This window comes from Gobio gobio, assembly GCF_949357685.1.
Source record: "Gobio gobio genome assembly, chromosome: 6".
In the NCBI taxonomy this organism is placed as follows: domain Eukaryota; kingdom Metazoa; phylum Chordata; class Actinopteri; order Cypriniformes; family Gobionidae; genus Gobio; species Gobio gobio.
The window spans coordinates 7,260,973-7,280,208 of record NC_137102.1 but is presented as its reverse complement, the minus strand read 5'-3'; the positions used below and the strand labels follow the sequence as shown (position 1 = coordinate 7,280,208).

The 19,236-nt window shown below is 37.2% G+C and overlaps 1 protein-coding gene across 3 annotated transcripts in view; it reads right to left on the bottom strand.

Moving 5' to 3' along the window:
- Nucleotides 1-1,852: 1,852 nt before the first annotated feature.
- Nucleotides 1,853-19,236, bottom strand: part of myripa (myosin VIIA and Rab interacting protein a) — a 40,206-nt gene continuing 22,822 nt past the window's right edge. Inside the window, exons 5-17 of one of the 3 annotated variants that reach the window (XM_079819623.1) lie at nucleotides 17,714-17,794; nucleotides 17,459-17,556; nucleotides 17,289-17,369; nucleotides 14,347-14,472; nucleotides 14,034-14,205; nucleotides 13,312-13,895; nucleotides 8,899-10,350; nucleotides 7,713-7,772; nucleotides 6,025-6,210; nucleotides 5,779-5,940; nucleotides 3,300-3,398; nucleotides 3,165-3,225; nucleotides 1,857-2,975 (exon numbers count right to left, since the gene is read on the bottom strand). In XM_079819623.1, coding sequence (XP_079675749.1) covers nucleotides 2,965-2,975; nucleotides 3,165-3,225; nucleotides 3,300-3,398; nucleotides 5,779-5,940; nucleotides 6,025-6,210; nucleotides 7,713-7,772; nucleotides 8,899-10,350; nucleotides 13,312-13,895; nucleotides 14,034-14,205; nucleotides 14,347-14,472; nucleotides 17,289-17,369; nucleotides 17,459-17,556; nucleotides 17,714-17,794 — 3,173 coding nt within the window. In that variant the 3' untranslated portion in view covers nucleotides 1,857-2,964. Of the gene's footprint in view, nucleotides 2,976-3,164; nucleotides 3,226-3,299; nucleotides 3,399-5,778; nucleotides 5,941-6,024; nucleotides 6,211-7,712; nucleotides 7,773-8,898; nucleotides 10,351-13,311; nucleotides 13,896-14,033; nucleotides 14,206-14,346; nucleotides 14,473-17,288; nucleotides 17,370-17,458; nucleotides 17,557-17,713; nucleotides 17,810-19,236 lie in introns of all 3 variants that reach the window. The other 2 variants (XM_079819625.1, XM_079819624.1) reach the window with 2 other exon arrangements.

Sequence of the window (19,236 nt, the reverse complement as noted above, 5' to 3'; positions counted from 1 at the left end):
AAAAATATTATTGAACAAAAATATATTTAATTGATTTTACTCAAATCTTTTTTATCTTAATCCCGCCCTCCGGGTCATTTTTGACCCGAAGGTCCTGAGTGTGACCCATAAATGAAGAACCCCAGAGGGTTAATTAGGGATGGGACTGTATGAAGATTTCATATTACGATTATATTAACCAAAATTATCAATATTATCACGGTTTTGTTAAAATGAGATGAAAGTGTTCAAAAAGAACAAATGCACACACTAAAAACAATGAAAATCAACAAATAAAACAAGCAGCTCTATGCACTTTTTCAGTAGCAACGCATTATAACTCAGCGCACATCCATGTACATAACGGACGCATGCTCTCGTTTCATTCAAATCTGATTCAAAGAATCAGACGTCCGTGACGTCACCCACAGGATTCTGAAAAGCAGTGTTGAAGCGTAAAGTAGGGTCGAGCTTATGGAAGGCCAACAGGGCCAAAACGTGTGAAACGTAATTACATGTTTACGCGCCAGTTTCACATGTTTTGGCCCTGTTGACCTTCCATACGAGCTGGCCGTTGCCATCTTGGCAGCGCTTCATCGCACGTCACTCCTGGATAACAGAAAATGGGCAAAGAGGCGGGACGTGGGCGGAGCTGATGTGACGTGATGACTAACAGACAGCAGACAAACGGCTATCAGACAAACGGCTATAATTATGCAGAACTTTAAGGCTTTATATAATGTAAACGAATGAGTTCTAAAATAATTCACCCCCCTCACAGTTGTCATGAAGGGCAAAATTTGCCATATAGACCAAAACCACAATTTGTACCAGACTGTAAACATGTTTTTTTTCTGCTGTAAAGTTGGGCATTTTAACATGAGCTCAATGAGATTCTGCTCCTTCTGGAGTTTGTCTCTAGCGGCCAGTCGATGAATTGCAGTTTAGGTCACTTCTGAAACTGGGGGAGGTTGCCGCATGTTTTGTACACTGTACAAAATTGATTTATAAATGTGTAAGATTTAAAACATTCATCTCAATTCAATATGTCACTATAATTATTATGTGGTAAAAAAAATAAAGTAATAAGTGTACAATGAGTATCCATTATTATCCCTTAAAAGTCTTGTCTGAATTTGTTTGTTCGTCTTTGACTCAAAGCATTGCTGCAAACTTTTCTTTGCGGAAGCTTCACGTTCATTTCAAGTGAATGAGATAAAGTATTTAAACTCAAAACAACATTTTGTGTCCAATTATTTCCCAGACATAGTTTTGGTATTGAGGTCAAAGTCCACTTGCCTTGCTTTACAACAGCGGTCACAAAGATTTGAAGTGTTTTGCATGTTTTGCAGACAGGGTGACCATCCTCGATTAAGTTTCCGTCGGGATTTTTGTAAAAGCCAAATTATGTCCACACCTCACATTTGTTCCTCTTAGAAGGCTGAGAAACCTCAGGCAATGTCACTGCCTTCCGCCATTTCTTCTCGTTCAGAAAACACGCTGCGCCAGACTGATGCTGGCTGGACAGGATTTACCACAAGCTTTCAAAATCGCGATAATCAAACACGGTTTTAATGATAATTAAATTGTAAACGATAATACGTCAGTGCATTTTATCGTGAAACCAATAATCATCCCATCCCATCTCGTAATAATAAACATGCACATCCACGGTAATCTCATTAACATGCCTCAGTCCTCATAATATCTGCTTGCTTTGAAATATGCATTTTGATTTGTATATTTTATGTATTTATTTGTATATTTATAGATCTCTACAACTGACGATTTAAGTAAACGAACACCATAAAATTGTTCAGGTTATTTAAGTGGAACATAGAATCTGGCTACAAAAATAAAATGTACCACAATTGAAATATAATCAAACTAAAAAAATTCCATTTATTAATTTACACAGATCATTTACACATATACAATGAATCAATGTCTTTACAATAGCTTGTATCTCTCTTATCAAATCTAACACCATACATTAACATTATCAGCAAAATATAAAGTTTTCATGACTGTGATTTATATAGTTAGAATGATCTTCTATAAATCTGACAGAGAAATCAATAAAAAAATGCAGGAAGTCAGATGTGCAAAACATTGGCTGCATCCGAAATCGCATACTCCCCTACTATATAGTAGGTGAAAAACAGTATGTGACAAATGAAGTATGTCCCAATTCACAGTACTCATAAAAGAGGCGGCAAAAACTACCCAGATGACCTCATACTTCCGTGGACTCATATCCCATGAGGCCACGGGAGAGAATGGAAGTGAAGCGATGCAAATGGCTAGTAGGTCACATGATAATGACAGCATGGCGAATGTAGTACATCTGGATTACATTCATACTATATAGAACATACTTTGTTAGTGGTTGTTACATAATTACTTATTCAAAATAAGTACCTACTCAAGAGAGTATGCGATTTATTGTACGTGCAGCTATTATATATATATCTATAAATATTCAGAGAGAAATTAAAGGGATAGTTCTTTCATCGGTGGAACATAAAAGAAGATATTTTGGAAAAGTCAATGGTTACAATTTAGTTAACAAACATTCTTTCATTTTAGCACGAGAGTGAGTAAATTATCACAGAGATTTTGGACGAACTATCCCAGAAGTTGAATTAAATGAATAATGAGTTTGATTGACAGTAATGGTCAAAATGCCAAAACAAAGCTCCATCATTGTGTGATTTTACATCTTACATTTACTTACTGTAGTCATTACATTTGAGTAACTATTTCTAAATAATTGCGACATTAGTACGAGGGAGAGAGGTAATAAAGGAACCTGATCCAAGAGTTATTTGTTTGTGTAACATGGCATCACTGCATCAGTCTATTTGAATCTATCCCACCATATACTTTCTATGAGCCATGAGCTTCAAGGCACATGTGATCAGTGGCTTTTTATGTTTTTAGTAACTTTGCGATGATGCTTGCTGATGTCTCCTACTGTCCTCTTTATGCTTTATCTGAAATGTACAGATAAAATGGGAGATTCAAATCATCGTCAACATCAGATTTTTGCTTTGAATCTTTAGAATATTAGACCTTTGAGTAATACAATGGAAATAAATGAAGTACATTTAAAGATTTAAAATAAGACAATTGCACATTTCATCTTTAATCTTTAAGATATGGCCATTATGATTAGCTCTTACCTTCTTTTGGAGGTGCTGGCAGTCGCCTCCTCAGTTTCCGAGATGAGCTGATGGTTTGTGTCTGAAACAACAGTATTATGACAGTTAAAGTCATATGAGCATGCAGGAATGTGTGTATAAATATAAAGACTATACCTTAGTTTTTGCAGTCTTGACCTTAGTAAATTGTGTCTGTGGAGTTACATTAAGACCTGCATTTTTCAGAGCCGCAATTCTTGAGGAAATGTCTGAAACCTGGGGGGGAAAAGCACAGATCAAGGCCGGCAGATGACATAGCAGTCCTTCTGCAAAGCCTTACTGTACACATGCTATGTTAAATGTTATTGCCAGTTTTGGGACACCATGGTTATTATGTTTGCTTAGTTCTATACAGTATTTATATAGTTTTATTCTTATTCGTGTTCATTAAAGGAACACGCCGTTTTTTTAGGACTTTATCTTATTCGCTGTATTCCCCAGAGTTAGATAAGTCCACACACACCATTCTCATCTCCATGCGTGCCATAACTCTGTCTGACGCACCCACCGCTAGCCTAGCTTAGCACAAAGACTGGAGGTAAATGGCTCCAGCTACCCTACTGCTCAAAAAGTGACAAAACAACGCCAACATTTTCCTCTTTACATGTTGTGATCCCAAAAAGTCGGCGTGTTCCTATAATATTTGAATAATAATTTGCTTTTATCTTAATTTTAGTTTAGGTTTTTGTCAATTTGCTATGTGCTTTGTCCTTTTTTATGTTTTTTTTATATTTAGCTTTATTTTTTATTAAAGTTTTAGTTAGTAATTTTAGCACTTCAACTTATTTTATTTCAGTTAGCCTGTTAAGTGTCGCTGGCCCACCGGTGGGCCCAAATCCATTACATTTTTAAAACAGTAATATCCTATACTAAACTTAACCTAATCTTGACAAACTATATATCATTTGAAAGCTTACAATCTCTCATATTTGGTGACTAATTTTCTAAATCCTCATTACAGAAGAGCAGTAATTTATTAATTTGCTACAAGAATATTTTCATACTCATAAGGTGTGTACAGACCTTTATTTTGAAATAGCGATGAAAAGGAAAAATCATGAAAGATTGGTAGAAACCTCAGTTTGTTTTCATGCCAAGAGTTCATAAGTTCAATATTTTGAGAAAAAAAAGGTCTGAAAATGTAAATATCTTTTAAATATAAAGAAAAAAATGATAGATTCTCCATTTGTGATGTGGCGGCGAGCTATAACGCACATTTGGTTTTTTTTTTTATGTGTTTATTAGAGGTTGAATTCATATAAAATCCTGCCAAACTGCCCATACTACTTCTGAATAGGATGTCTACTTCATAAACTGTATGAAAATTATGGAAGTTCAGATCACTCAAACCATATATGGAAATGCAGGCGCCCTTATATGGTCTGTAATGGAGCTTGGTCGTCATCTAGTGAAAATGTTTGGTACTGCGCCCAAACAAAATCTCACTGAAAGCTCATTTTTTGAGATATCAACCTAAAATTAGGAATAACTTGTTCAGATTTTTGGCTGATTTTCTTGCAGTTTTTGGCCCCGTCCACACGGAGACGCGTTAAGCTTTATATGTTAAAATTTTAAAATTTTCAGCATTTCGTCCACTCGGAGCATGAAACTGATATTTTTTGAAACCGGGTCCCAGAGTGGATAAATCTGCAAACAACACCCTTGCATTTTCGTGTGTACAGCCAATCCGTATATTTTGTGAAACGGTGATGTCATCACACCACGTCCCGCACTGGAAAGACTAGAAAGGGATACAACTACGGGTACTGGGTATGCGCACATCAATATTGCGTCATTTAATTCCTGTATTTGCATTATTGTAAAGGTAGGTTTAGGGTGGGGGTAGGTGTAGGTGTTAATAAAACATCTGGTAAGTAGCAAATTTATTTATTGTTACTTTATTGTGAGATTTTGCCTCACTTCCTACCATTGCTGTACCCCTTCTAGCCTAACTCTTCTTCTCTGTTTTTAGTGTATCTCTGTGGCAGAATTACAGCGCCACACACTGGCCTGGCATGTATACTAAGTCGTTTTGAGTCGGTTTCAGTGGTTTCATGTGTACGCAGATGTTTCTTTAAAAAAAAATCGGATAGGGAAAGCTTTGGCTTTGTGTGGATGGGGCCTTAGAATAAACCATGTTTTGTAAAATATATATTTTATATAAAATATAATTTTCATAAACTAAAACTTCTATAACGTGTTTTCTATTTCAATTACATAATTTATTTGACCTCTAGAATAATCTGCCGAATGTTTATACTCCAAAGCATTCTTGAATTACAACCATTTACGTTTGGATAGTGCATTTCCATGTCTATATGAAAGGGGGTTGTGACAGTAAACAGGTTAGTTGCCAAGGAAAAAGTTATCTTTTTATCTCACATTTATGTTTGTATTTTATTTCAGCTTTGTTTCGATTAACAAAAGCTACTGTAATAGTTTTAGCTAAAAATAACAACACTGTTATCTTGCTCATTAACTCAAGTGTAACTGCGTCGTCAGAGCTATGAGATGCTGCTCATGAGATTCAGAGAGAGAGAGAGAGAGAGAGAGAGAGAGAGAGAGAGCGAGAGCACAGCATCCAGGCCGAACACACCTGGAGCTCAGACTGCTGCACCTGGGCTGCTGCAGAGGCCACCTGCTCCTCCAGATGAGCGAGGTCTCTTTCGGTGGTGGATCCACTGATGCTGCGCGCGCAATCTTCCAGATCCCCCAGTTCAGCCTCAAGCCCGTACACTGTACCTGCCGCCACATACACCTGCACACGGTGAACTGAATCAGAATAAATTGAGAAGCAGCTCATAAGAGCATGAGAAATATTGATCTCAGAAAGATTGCATACAGTCTCCTCCAGTCTGCTGAGCTGCTCGTCCAGTCTCCTGGCCTCTGCAGGGGGAATGCTCGAGAGCTCACTGTGGTCCGCTTGGCTTTGCCCATCTCCCATAGATCCGTGAATCAGATCCTCAGTGGCGTTCAGTACTTTCAGCACCTCGGAGGTGATGCTGCGCAGTGATGCAGCCGAGTACTTCTGTTCATGATAAAAACATAGAGGAAGGTACTATAAACTCTAACGTTCACATGCATAGGAATGGAAATGAATGGGGTATAAATTCACAGCTACAGTAGCACAATGTAGGGCTGTACAATTTTGACTAAATCATAACTGTCAATTATTCCCTTTAAGGTTGAGGAGAGACCCCTGATATGATTGTAAAGTGCTTTGGGTGTACAGTAGTACAAAGTAAAGCGCTATATAAATGCCTCATTCAATTCAATTCAATTAGTGAAGCTGTCATTCGCTTGAGTTTGGTATAAGCTTAATCAGGAAAACCCGTTATAACCAACGAACCTGAACCATGAACATTGGACAGTGAATCAATTGCCACCTTTAATGAAAAAAGATAATGCTTTGGTAAATCATAATTACGACATAAAACTATGAGACAAAAATTCTAGATTAAGATAAAAAGCCAAAATTATGAGATGAAAAGTTGAAATGAGGTCCTGATATAACATTATTATGAAAAACTTTGACTTTTTATGTCCTAACTATGACCATCTCATCATTTTGACATACTATGTCATAATTTTAACATTTTATGCGATAATTATGATTTACCAAAGAATCACATTCATTTCTTATCTGGTAGAAATGAGCTTCCAATCTTATTTAAAGCTACACTGTGTAACTTTTTTAGTTTATTCTTAGCTAAAAACACTTATTTCTTTCAAAAAATATATGTGCTCTTTAATGTATATTTACTTCTTTCAAGTAATAAAGTATTCTAGTAAGTTTATAATATGCCATTGAAAATACATAAGGTAATGGGTTCGAATGCCGGTCGCCATGTTGCCCCTCCATCTTGAAAGTACATTAGCCAAAGAGGGACATACCAGTGAATTCAAGCTTCGCCTTTTGCGTTTTAACACTCGATGGCACCGTGTCGAATGTGGACGAGGTCGAACTGGAAGCCATATTAATCTTGGACTAAATCGGCCACCGTAGGAGTTAAAACGAAATCGGAATTGAGAGGAAGAGATTCACGGGATGGTCATATACCTTTTCACCACTAGATGGGGGAAAATATCACACAGTGTAGCTTTAAATTGTGTTCTGTAGGTTATAATGAGAATTTGTGAGTATGCAGAGTTGAAAACAAATCTGCCATTTTGAGTGGTAATGAGCAGATTTAAACACCTCTGATTGTGTTCATGCAATCAATCAACATACTGTGCCTGTGATTTGTTACAATGCGCAACGCTGCAGAAACACCTTGGAAATATAAACCTTTCACCCAACTTGAATCCACATTTTTTCTTTGGTAGGTATAATCATAATTCCAATTATTTATTGATTAATTGTGCAGCCCCAATATAATGTAAAATACGTAAAATGTACACAGTGAGCCAAGAGTCAGAAAGCAGATGAAAACATACAGAGAAGAGAGGAAGGGACATGTATAATGTATCTTAGTAAATGATGAGTGTGTAAATGAGAGCATCCTGTCCATATTAGCATACAATTATCACCTGCTGTAGTATATTGGAGATAAAATGTAGGTTTTTCTCTTTGTTCATCATGTGTGCATCCTAATAAAGAGGCAGAAGGCATAGGAGAAAATGAGAAGAGCTTCAGAGATTAATTAGCAGATTAAAGGGATATTTCACCCAAAAATGAAAATTAGCCCATGATTTACTCACCCTCAAGTCATCCTAGGTGTATATGACATTCTTCTTTCAGACGAATACAATCTGAGTTATATTAAAAATGTAAAAATGCTCTTCTTATAATGGCAGTGAATGGTTGTGTCATGGTAAAAGTGCATCTATCCATCATAAAAATGCATCTCTCCATCATAAAAATGCATCTATCCATCATAAAAGAACATCTATCCATCATAAATGTGCATCTATCCATCACAAAAGTGCATCTATCCTTCATAAAAATGCATCTGTCCATCATAAAAGTGCATCTATTCATCATAAAAGTGCATCTATCCATCACAAAAATGCATCTATCCTTCATAAAAATGCATCTATCAATCATAAAAGTGCATCTATTCATCATAAAAGTGCATCTATCCATCACAAAAATGCATCTATCCATCATAAAAATGCATCTTTCCATCATAAAAATGCATCTATCCATCATAAAAATGCATCTGTCCATCATAAAAGTGCATCTATTCATCATAAAAGTGCATCTATCCATCACAAAAATGCATCTATCCATCATAAAAATGCATCTTTCCATCATAAAAGTGCATCTATCCATCATAAAAATGCATCTATCCATCATAAAAATGCATCTGTCCATCATAAAAGTGCATCTATCCATCATAAAAGTGCATCTACCCATCACAAAAATGCATCTATCCATCATAAAAGTGCATCTATCCATCATTAAACTGCTCCACACGGCTCCGGGGGGTTAATAAAGGCCTTCTGAAGTAAAGCACTTTTATGGACTTCAAAAATTACCCAATAATTCACAGCCATTATAAAGCCTGGAAGAGCCAGGACATTTTTAATATAATGATTGTATTCGTCTGAAAGAAGAATGTCATATACACCTAGGATGACTTGAGGGTGAGTAAATCATGGAGTAATTTTCATTTTTGGATGAACTAACCCTTTAAATAAAGCATGTTAGATGCAAGCAGGTTACTGAAGCATTTACTGTAGTATAGTTCACTGTAATATGGTTGGTTGTTACCTGGTAGATCTCCTCTGGTGACAGATACGCCTCCTGGCCAGATGGGGCGCTGTGCTGAAGGAAGTTCTGGATTGTGGGGTCCTTGTCCGTCCGCTCCTTCATTTCAACCAAGTCACCTTGAACAATCTCGTCTGATGATCTGATGCATTGCTTGTCTTCTGTCTCCTCAGTGTCTTTACTGTTTTTCTTTAGTGCCACAACTTTATTGATTTTGCCTTCTTCCTGTACCTTCTTCGATTTTCCACCAATAAAGCATCCCTCAAATGTGGTCTTGTCATCTATATCCTGTTCAGAAGCATTCTCCTTCTCTTCCATCATCTCTAGTTTCTCTCCCTCACTTCCCTCGTTGTCTAATAATACCTCCTCACTTGTGTAAGCGTCTATGTGTTCTTCCATGTCATCCAAAGCCTTCACTACAGCATTGATGATCCTATCAAATTCCATATTTCCATCTTCACTTATAAATCTATTCAAAGTCAGTTCACTGGCCTCTCCCTGCTCCTCAATATGACCAACCATCTCTGTATTCTCAGCTCTGCTCTGCTGACCTTCAAACACATCTTTTCTCTCTTTAGTCTGAACTTCTCCCTTGTTCTTTGTCTCCTCACTTCTCTTTTTAGCATCTGTCTCAGTGGGTGTCTGCTTTTGGCTCCCAGAGCTCATTTCTTCTGACATTTGTGTCTCCTTCGTGTCCTTTTGCTCACTAAAGTCCTGCTCTGCCACAGTGTCCTTTTGCCTTTTCTCTGATCTCTCTTCTTCTGCTTTTTCAACCATCTTCTCTAAATGATTATGGGTTTTTTTGTCACGTGGTATCATTTTGTGTCCATATGTTCTGTCATCTACCACCAGCGCCTCAGTTCTCATTGATCGATTGATTATGCCTTCATTTACAGTTTGACCCTCAAACCTGTCCAGTTCATCTTCTGTGGAGGAAAGTAGTGTCTCATTGACCTGACTGGTTAACTCTCTGAGTTTGGAAGTCAGATCATTTTCTTTCAACATCTCAGTTCTCCTTACTAGATGTGTGGCTTCAGTTTCACCTGATCTGTTTGCAACAGCCTCAATCTTTAAAAAAGCATCTCCCATAACATCTTCCTCAGCTTTTGCTTTTGTTTCATCATCTTCATCCCACATTTGATACTCCAACCTGTCCAATTCATCCTCAGTGGAGGAAAGTTGTGTTTCTCGGACTTGACTGGTCAGCTCTTTCAGTTTGTAAGTCAACTGCTGATCTAAAGATCCAACCACACCAAAGGCTCTGTGATTCGAACTGCTGGGAGCACTGCGATCAGGTCCAAATGGATCAGGGGTCACAGCTCCAGAGCTCAAGATGTCAGGGGTAGCAGTGTCTGAAGTGTCATCTTCCACAGTGTGTCTTTTTCCATGCAAACCTGAGTCCTGTTTCACAAGACGACTCTTCACCAGAGAATCCGAGTGTTGGCTATTGGAATCCTGCCAATAAAGAATAATAGTATAAATATATAAATATATATACATTTAAAATTGTATTCAGCAAAGATGAATTAAATCATGAATTAAGTCGACACGTGATAATAAGAAGACACGTTTCTTCAGAACCAACTCAGCATTTAAAAATGAATTCTGAAGATTCATGTGACTGAAGTTTCAGCTTTGCCATCACAGGAATAAATTACATTTTAAAATATATTAAATTAGAAAACAGTTATTTTAAATTGTAACAATAATTTGACTTTGTTGAGTTCTTTCAAAAACATTTAAAAATCTTACCGACCTCAAATGTTTAAACAGTAGTGTGTGTGTATATATAGTGTCTATATATAATACACAATATTAATAGAATTTTTGACCTTTTCATTCTGCATTCTTTAGACTGGTCAAAAATCATGAAATGATTTGCAAATTTTTTTATTCTACAGACAGTTATTAACAGTAAGAAATTAAATGTATTATTTGTTTGATAGGTTCCTAAATCTTATATTACAGTAGTAGTTGGTATAAAAAAGATACTTTGTGATTTAAATACACTTTTTTAAAGTTATTATTTGTTTTGGTTCAGTACCAATCATATAATTTGGGAAATAACACAGTATAAAGAGGTCTTTATATATGGAAATATAGCTGTCTTTATATTTTAGGCAATGTATCATCATATTTGGGTGTGTTTGGCATTAAAGGGGTGGTAAACCACGATTTCACTATTCTAACTCTAGCTAGCGTATAATGTTGCTGCTTGAGCATAAACAACATCTGCAAAGTTACAACGTTCAAAGTTTAAAGCAAAGGGAGATATTTGCTTTTAAAGAAATCCATTTCTAAGGACTACAGCAAACGGCCAGTAGGCGACTACAGACATTCCTCCAGGGTTGGTGGATATTTACAGGCTCAATATTTACATAAACCCCTCCTCCGAGAATATTAAATATGGGGGGGGGGGGGGGGGGATGAGGCCATTTTGTATCGCGGCGCTGTTGTGGTATAGTGGTATAGGCTGGAGTGGTGTTGCTGCAATGCCGACGAAACGCTGTTATTTTCATCCGGATTGCAGGTCTGGGGTACTTGCTTTGTTCAGCCTTCCTTGTGGGACGAGGGGGCGTTGCAGAGCGTTTAACATACAGCATGTTATATGCACATGTGTGTTTGAGACGGATGGGAACAGGCGCGCGCGGGGCTCCCTCCCGCAGCACATCTCACGGAGGAAAACTTCCACAAACTTCGCGAGTTCAGTACAGGATATGCACAACGGCTTGTCCTGAAAGCTGGATTTACAAACAGAAGCTGTTTACGGGCCACAACCTGTAAGTCTGATTTATTTTTCATCGATGTGTTTTCATGTAATAGGTTAATTATACTTTGTAGCAAGGAAGTAAACAGATGACAACGCTGTTCTGCAAACCAGTCTGTTAAATGCTCATTCATACTTAACGTTATCCGACGAACACCTAACGTTAAAATCTCAACAGCGAACCTGGCATTAGTGTAAATGATTCTTTGATTAGAGCTTTTATGTATTGTTTATCTACAGGCTTGCTAAACATGGTTCTGTGTGTGATTTGGCTACTATAGTAAAGCCAATGTTTAGTGTTCGTTTTGGGTTAATAGTTCTTGCGACAGATATTTGGCTATAATCGTTCTAAAAATACAAAAGTAACAGTGCCATTCAGTAGCGATCATTATAGATCCGCAGACTTTACTCTTGAGGACTGAACAGGTTTAACAGGTTCTGCTCGATCATCTTCACTAAAATGTTTTGGGTCTGATTCGGGCTCAGATTGGTATGGTTTTATTGACGTCATTGTTTCTAATACTGACCAAAGCACAGCCTTTGGTAAAGGTAAGGGGCGTGACGTTTCCGATAAACGTGCACTGCGGTTAGCGAATCACAACACACTGGGCCAGCTAACCAATCTGAGCCCATTGCGTATTTTTGAGGGACTGGCTTCATACAACCCGGAAAGCATCAGACCGTTTTACAAGGAGGGACAGAGCAGTGTAGAATAAAGGTCAAATATATGAAAAATAATGCTTTTTTTTTTTTTAAACGAAGCATGAACACATGTTACAGATCACCCCACAAACACAATCAAGCCTTCAAAAGAATGTGTTTTACCACCCCTTTAAAGGGTTTTTTATAAAAAACAGCATTTTACAATAAAACATTTTATGCTTATAAATTATGACATAATAATGATTATGATTATTATTATTGCTAATAATATATAATATTTAACAAAATAAGAAATATCACTATTACAATAATATTTTAATTAATAAAAAATAGAGTATTTAAGAATAAATATAACAATGTTTATATTTTACAGAAAACTTATTTTACAAAAAAACTGCAAGGTTACCCGTTCACATACAGGCAGCCTATGACTAAAAATCACTAGAAATGTCTAAGGATTTATTATAAAATATATTATTATTATTATTGTTATAAAAATGTGTCTTTAATATGAGCCTCTTATGCATGCACTGTGGGGAAAAAACTCCTGTACACTGGAGACAAAAATATGGATTGTCATATACATTTATTTAGAGAAGTATTATTTTTCCTATTTTTTACCCAAAAATAGGATGGAGTGAGCCTCATTCTGTGATAAGAAGCCACATCAGCTCACAAAAAGGAAATATCAAACACTCGACTGACGATATGAAGTGAGTAAAAACGTGTTATTAAACATTGTCTTTTTTTTTCTTTTTCCAAATGCACGTTATAAGCGACTCAAAAACGAGCAGCGTTTACTACTGATCACAGAGCCGTTCTTCACTGACACGCTGGGCATATATTTATTGAATAAAAATCACAGCCTTTACGCTTTCATAATCGCACATAAGCCAGTTCGCGATTGCAGTTCGATTTCGATTAATCGTGCAGCCCTACTCTAAATCAAAGCCAACTCATGTTGTACAACTAACAGTCATTCTCACCGATGCAGGCAAAGACAATGCTGACTGTCCTTTCCACTCTGCGTCCTCTCTCTTATTTTTCTTCCTTCGCCGTGACCTCTTGACCCTGCTGTCCTCTAGGCCATCCTCACTGCTTTCAGCCCCTCCTGGGTTGAAATCAACATCCTTGATGTTCGAACGGCGGGCGAATGAGGGTCGCCTGTGATCTAGTGACACTTTTCTCTTCAGGAAGGGCAGCAGAGTTTTGTGGGACTTGGACATTGGTCCATCCTGTCCTGAGGAGTTCTCAGTGTCAGCATTCAAGGTGTGTGCAGTGGTGTGTTGTGCTTGTTCATCCAAAGGCAAGGTTGCTTGACGGCTATGGGATTCTGGGTAACTCAACTGCTTATTGGCAGACATTTTACGACGAAACTCTACCAGTGCAGCGCCCCAGCCTCCATTAGCTTCAGGCTCTGTCTCGGAGCCCATTTCGTCGTAAGCTGACCCCACGCCAGACTCCCTTTCTAAGACGCTGTAGACCAGACTCTTGCGCTTTGTTAAAAGGCTCGGTCGAGAGAGCAAGTTGCTCTGATAAGCAATCCAGTTCCCATCAGGACTCTGTAACACTAAAGACATATTTACAGCATTTAGACATGCATACAAATGGAGGTGGTCAACAGCATAAATTGCTTTAAAAATCACTCTAAGCAAGAAGCGTTAATTAACTGATTAAGAATCAAATTGATTTAAGTCAAGGATCTAACTGGAATTGTCCAGTCGGTCAACACTCCTCCAGCTAGGCATGGCCTGGACAGGCATCGATTCTTCTTTCTTCATTTCCAGAGCATGACTTTTAGAAGCTGAAGGCCTTGACCCAGTGTTAGCATGCTGGTCTGTTTTCTCATCAGTCAAGAGACAGAAAGCTGATTGAGACCTCTGTGGGGAGAGAAGACGTTTTATTCAGCAAACATTGAAGCAAAGGAGCAATGCAAAAGCATTACAGAGTCAGTGCATTCATTAGTGCATCTCAAAAGTGGCCAAATTGCCGTCTTTGACAGAAATAAAAGGCCAGCGTACCCAGAGAGAAGCATCGAAGGCATTCTGGGTTTGATCAGGAGCGGTCCCATCATTGTTCTGGCCAGGCAACAGGTCCAGATTACATCCAGACTGCACCGCAGACGGATCCATCCTCCGGTGGACAATCTGTTGTTTAAATATTCCAATATAATCAGTTTATGCAAACATTGTCAATACTAATAAATAATAATATGATCATTTAAAATGATGTTTACACATTTAAAATGTTTACATAATATATGTGAGTGTACTGTGTATAGTTATTTTGTATATATAAATACACACACATGCATGTATATACATATTTTTATATTTATATATAAAATATTTATATTTATATATAATATAAATTAGATAAATATATATATATATATATATATACAGTATATACATGCAAATATTTCCTAAATATATACACATGTATGTGTGTGTATTCAAATATACATAATAACTATACACAGTACACTCACATATATTATGTAAACACAAACTTTTATTTTGGATGTGATTAATCGTTTGACAGCACAAAAAATAATAACATTTTTCATTGTCTTTTTGATGTCAAATCAAGGGTGTGAATACATACATGGGTCATTTAAAATAATACATTTTAAAAGTATTGAAATAAATAATAATTGTCTTTATATTCATGCTTTAAGTAAAACACATGTCAAATAATGGGTAAAATATGCTCACCAAGGCTTTATTTGATCAATAATACAAACTGTACAAACTGTGATATTGTGAAATATTATAATTTAAATTTATATTTTAAATTTAAATTTATTCCTGCATTTTCAGCATCATTACTCCAGTCTTTAGTTATCACATGATCCTTCAGAAATCCTTCTAACTTGCTGATTAGGTGCTTAAGAAACTTTTCTTTTTATTATCAAAGCTGAATCAGTCGTGCTGCTTAATATTTTTTGTGGAAACCATGATACTTTTTTCATGATTATTTTTTCAAAGTCAAAAGAAATACAAAGTTCTGTCATGAAACTCTAGATTGTCTAATATGTCCTTAAAGGGTTAGTTCACCCAAAAATGAAAATTCTGTCATTAATTACTCACCCTCATGTCGTTCGAGACCCGTAAGACCTCCGTTCATATTCGGAACACAAATGAAGATATTTTTGTTGAAAGCTGGTGGCTGAGAAAGGCTTCAGATAGGCCTCCATTGGCATTCTGTACACTTATACTCCCAAGACCGATAAAAGGCACTTAAAATGTCGTTACAAAGTCCATCTCACCACAGAGCGTCGTGGAGGCACACACGGAAGGCAGTAACAAGTTGGAAAAAGGTGTTATTTTGATTTTTTTTGCGCACAAAAACTATTGTCGTCGCATCGTAAGATTATTGTAGAGTCACTGTGGTGAGATGGTCTTTGTAACGACATTTTAAGTGCCTTTTATCAATCTGCTTGCACTCATGTAATTCTCTATAGGGCACAGCTGATTGGTTCCTGCAGTATCAGTAGCCAATGAGCTTACAGCTCAACCTTCAAATACTTGATTAGCATTTGCCTTAGCAGTGCAGCGTGTTTTTCAGAAACCCTCCACCTCCCCAGCTACACCTGTATAGATCTGCTATGGGTAGTTTATGTACGCTCTATTGTACAGCAGCAGTAGGTCTTACTTGCTCACAGCAGTGTGTCGTGTGTGTAATAGCAGTAGCAATCCCGTACTTGCTCTGCAGCAGCAATAATAACCTACAGCAGCGTAGCAGATCTATTCCGCCAAGACCAAATATATCTACATTGTCATACCTATCACTAGGGTTGGGTACCGAAACCCGCTTTGGCTGGCGCCGAGCCAGTGACAGACGCGCTCAGCGCTCGTCACATATCACAACTATTCCGTGTTTTCAACCACATCATGTTTATTTTAGGTTTCAGACATTTAAATGCTCATAAGCACTAGCAAAAAATACACACTGATGTCTATAGCGGCAATGACAAACCTTTCAGACAGTTATAATTTGACTACATGTTTTATTCAGATACACATTATATAGTTAACTATATAGTTTACTCTATTCTTCTCCCAGTTCACCGGTAACTCACTTTCATGTATTTCGTGAGACGTGGATGAATATACGTGTTATAAATCCGACAGATCCGATTCTCTGAGGCGCAAACTAACATGGCAGCGCCCATCGTGCATTATATGTCAACTTACACACATTCACTCACACATATTTGAAAATCAGAATATCAGATAGTTTGTGACATAGTTAACAAGTTTGTGAATATTTTGAATAAAAAAGAAAAACCTAAGTAAATCCGATTCAGCTGTCATAGCACTATTGTGGCTGCTGTGTGTCATGTGAGAAGCACGTTCCAAAATATTTAGCCAGAGAATATAGAGAAATATGGTCATGTTTCTGCAAAATAAAACTGAACCTTGAAGCTGGGTTGTAGGATACCAAGAACACTGCTGTTATTAGTACTGTAACTGTTTAGTGTTAAATTAGGCCTATTGTAGTTGGGTTAGGTGGCTTAAGTTTTACTGTGAATTAGTTAAGTAAAGTGTGTTTTGTATTTATTTATATCTATATATTTAAGTATACTTTAAACTTTTAATAAATTGTTCAATTTAAATAATTTAAAAAAATGTATCTTCAATAAAATGCCATTCTTTAATCTCATCCACCTCGTTTTGTGGCTCTTTTTTTTAAAGTATCAGTTCAGGCACCATTTAGGCACTAGTACCGTTTTAAAAGTATCGGTTTGGCACCGGTATCGTAAAAAACCCAAACGATACCCAAACCCAACCCTACCTATCACCATGCCAAACACTTGGAGAGTTGTCATGACAGAACTGCATTTATTTGTAATAGAAATCATAACATTATGAATGTCTTTCATAGATCACTGCACACTGAATTGTGAACAATGTAAAACTCTACCTTCATGAAAGGTGATTGCTGACGTGTTACTCACTTTCTGTACTATTGTTTTGGCCAATTCGTCTACCAGCTCTCCTCTGTTCTCTCGCAGATAATGAGCTTCGGTCTGCTTCTCCTACAAAATAAAATGTCAAACAGTTGCATGTCAAACTTGCCAATTTACTGAGAAGCGTAAATGAATAATCTCATATGGGAAAGTCTTACTTGTCTGTCAGTCTGGCTCTCAGCCTTAGCAATAGCTTCATCTATGGCGTCTTCTGCCACCCGCATTGCCACGTTAATAGTCTCAGCCATGCTGTGCTCTGAAGAGAGACATAATAATGAAAGCCTTTAGAGATAATTGCAGCTCTATACTTAGGCCATATAGTTGCAGTGAAGTGTTTTCAAATCTGTTCACTGAATGAAACTACGGATATAACAAGCCATACATATCTAAATAGGAGATATTTGATCACAAACCTTCACTTTGTTTGTAGAATGTAGAGTCACTCTCATACACGCTACTTTCATTGCAGACGCTCTCCTCGCAAGTGCTGCCCTCTGTTGGTGCAAAAACTTTCAAATGTATCAGTTGGAGAAGATGTACATCTTTGGTAAATATATGTTGCATTCCATGAAGAAACGTTTTTCTATTAGTAAAAGAATATTCTCATTACTGATAAGCTAGGACAAAAGTGCAATATTGAGATGAGCTCAATATGAAAAGGGAAAGATTAAGTACAGGCATATTCATCAAACATTTCTGTTGTTGTTGTTCTTGTTGTTGACAAGCGGCTCCTGAGAGATTCGATAGCACTTCCAGCTCTAACATGATTTAATAGAGGTGTCGACAGGTTGCTCTCTCTCTCTCTGACAGACACTGTCTCAGTCTCAGAGAGCTGTCGGATGACAAATCATTCGATGGGTAACTACTAAAATATATATATGGCCTCAGCTCCACATAGAGCCCTGTAAAGTGAAGGTCAAACTGCCTCTGAAGTCACCAGCTACCACTGGTGAAAAACACCTGCCCTTTACATTCGAGCCAATGTCTACGCCTACTCTCTACCGAGGAGAGCAAATCAAAGTAATGTTATAAATCTAGCTTTTTCTATGAGATAAAGCTGAAGACTGATGTTTCAGCTTACAAAAACTATCCTATAATGCTATAAGCTTATCGCTCCATTCTTAGCACTTACCCAACGTTAAACTCAAAACAGATTATCTTTCTAGCTTTTCTCTGCATCAAATTTCCAATGCCTTTTTGTGGCCGAAGCTCTTTATTTTTCATTGTCACTGTAATGCTTTCTCCTCTCCTCCATAGAGAGCTATTCTTCCTCAGAGGTTACGGAGGTCTGCTGAGGTGACAAACAACAGCAGTCGTGGTCATCCATTGTAAATGTGCCACTGGCCTTGCTTTTAACTGCCTTTCTCTTAATGGAGAAGACATTCGTTGCTCACAGACCACAGCAACACTGAAATGGAGGCTGAGCACAGATCATAACTCTTTGTGCCCACAAACACAAGCAAATGAGCTTTGAGCTGGTGTGGGAGAGGAAAATAATCTTTGAGTTTTTTTACACTTCCAAACAAAGGTGTACTGTAGTGGTATATTTCTGGCTATTAGTAGCTGTACTTCCACAGTATATTTTCCAGTAGAATGTGTTTTTTCTACAACTGTAAAAATGAAAACTGCATATTAGATGACTATGTATTGTATAGGTTCGGACAGTTGCGTTAATTTTTCAATAAAATAAGCATTTCATTTCTGATAGGTGAACCACTACATTTTTTTAATTTAGTAAAGGGATTAAATTATTTAACTGTTCATATAAGTTCTAAGTAATTACATGCATATGCAATTTCTATTCGATATTTAAATGTTAGGAATAAAAGAGTCCAGGAATCCATCAGGTCAGATCAAACTGCACAGTGACCTTTCCTCCGTAAACAGGAATAATTCTCAGAAATCCTTCTGCTGCTAAATCAGAGACGAAGGCAAG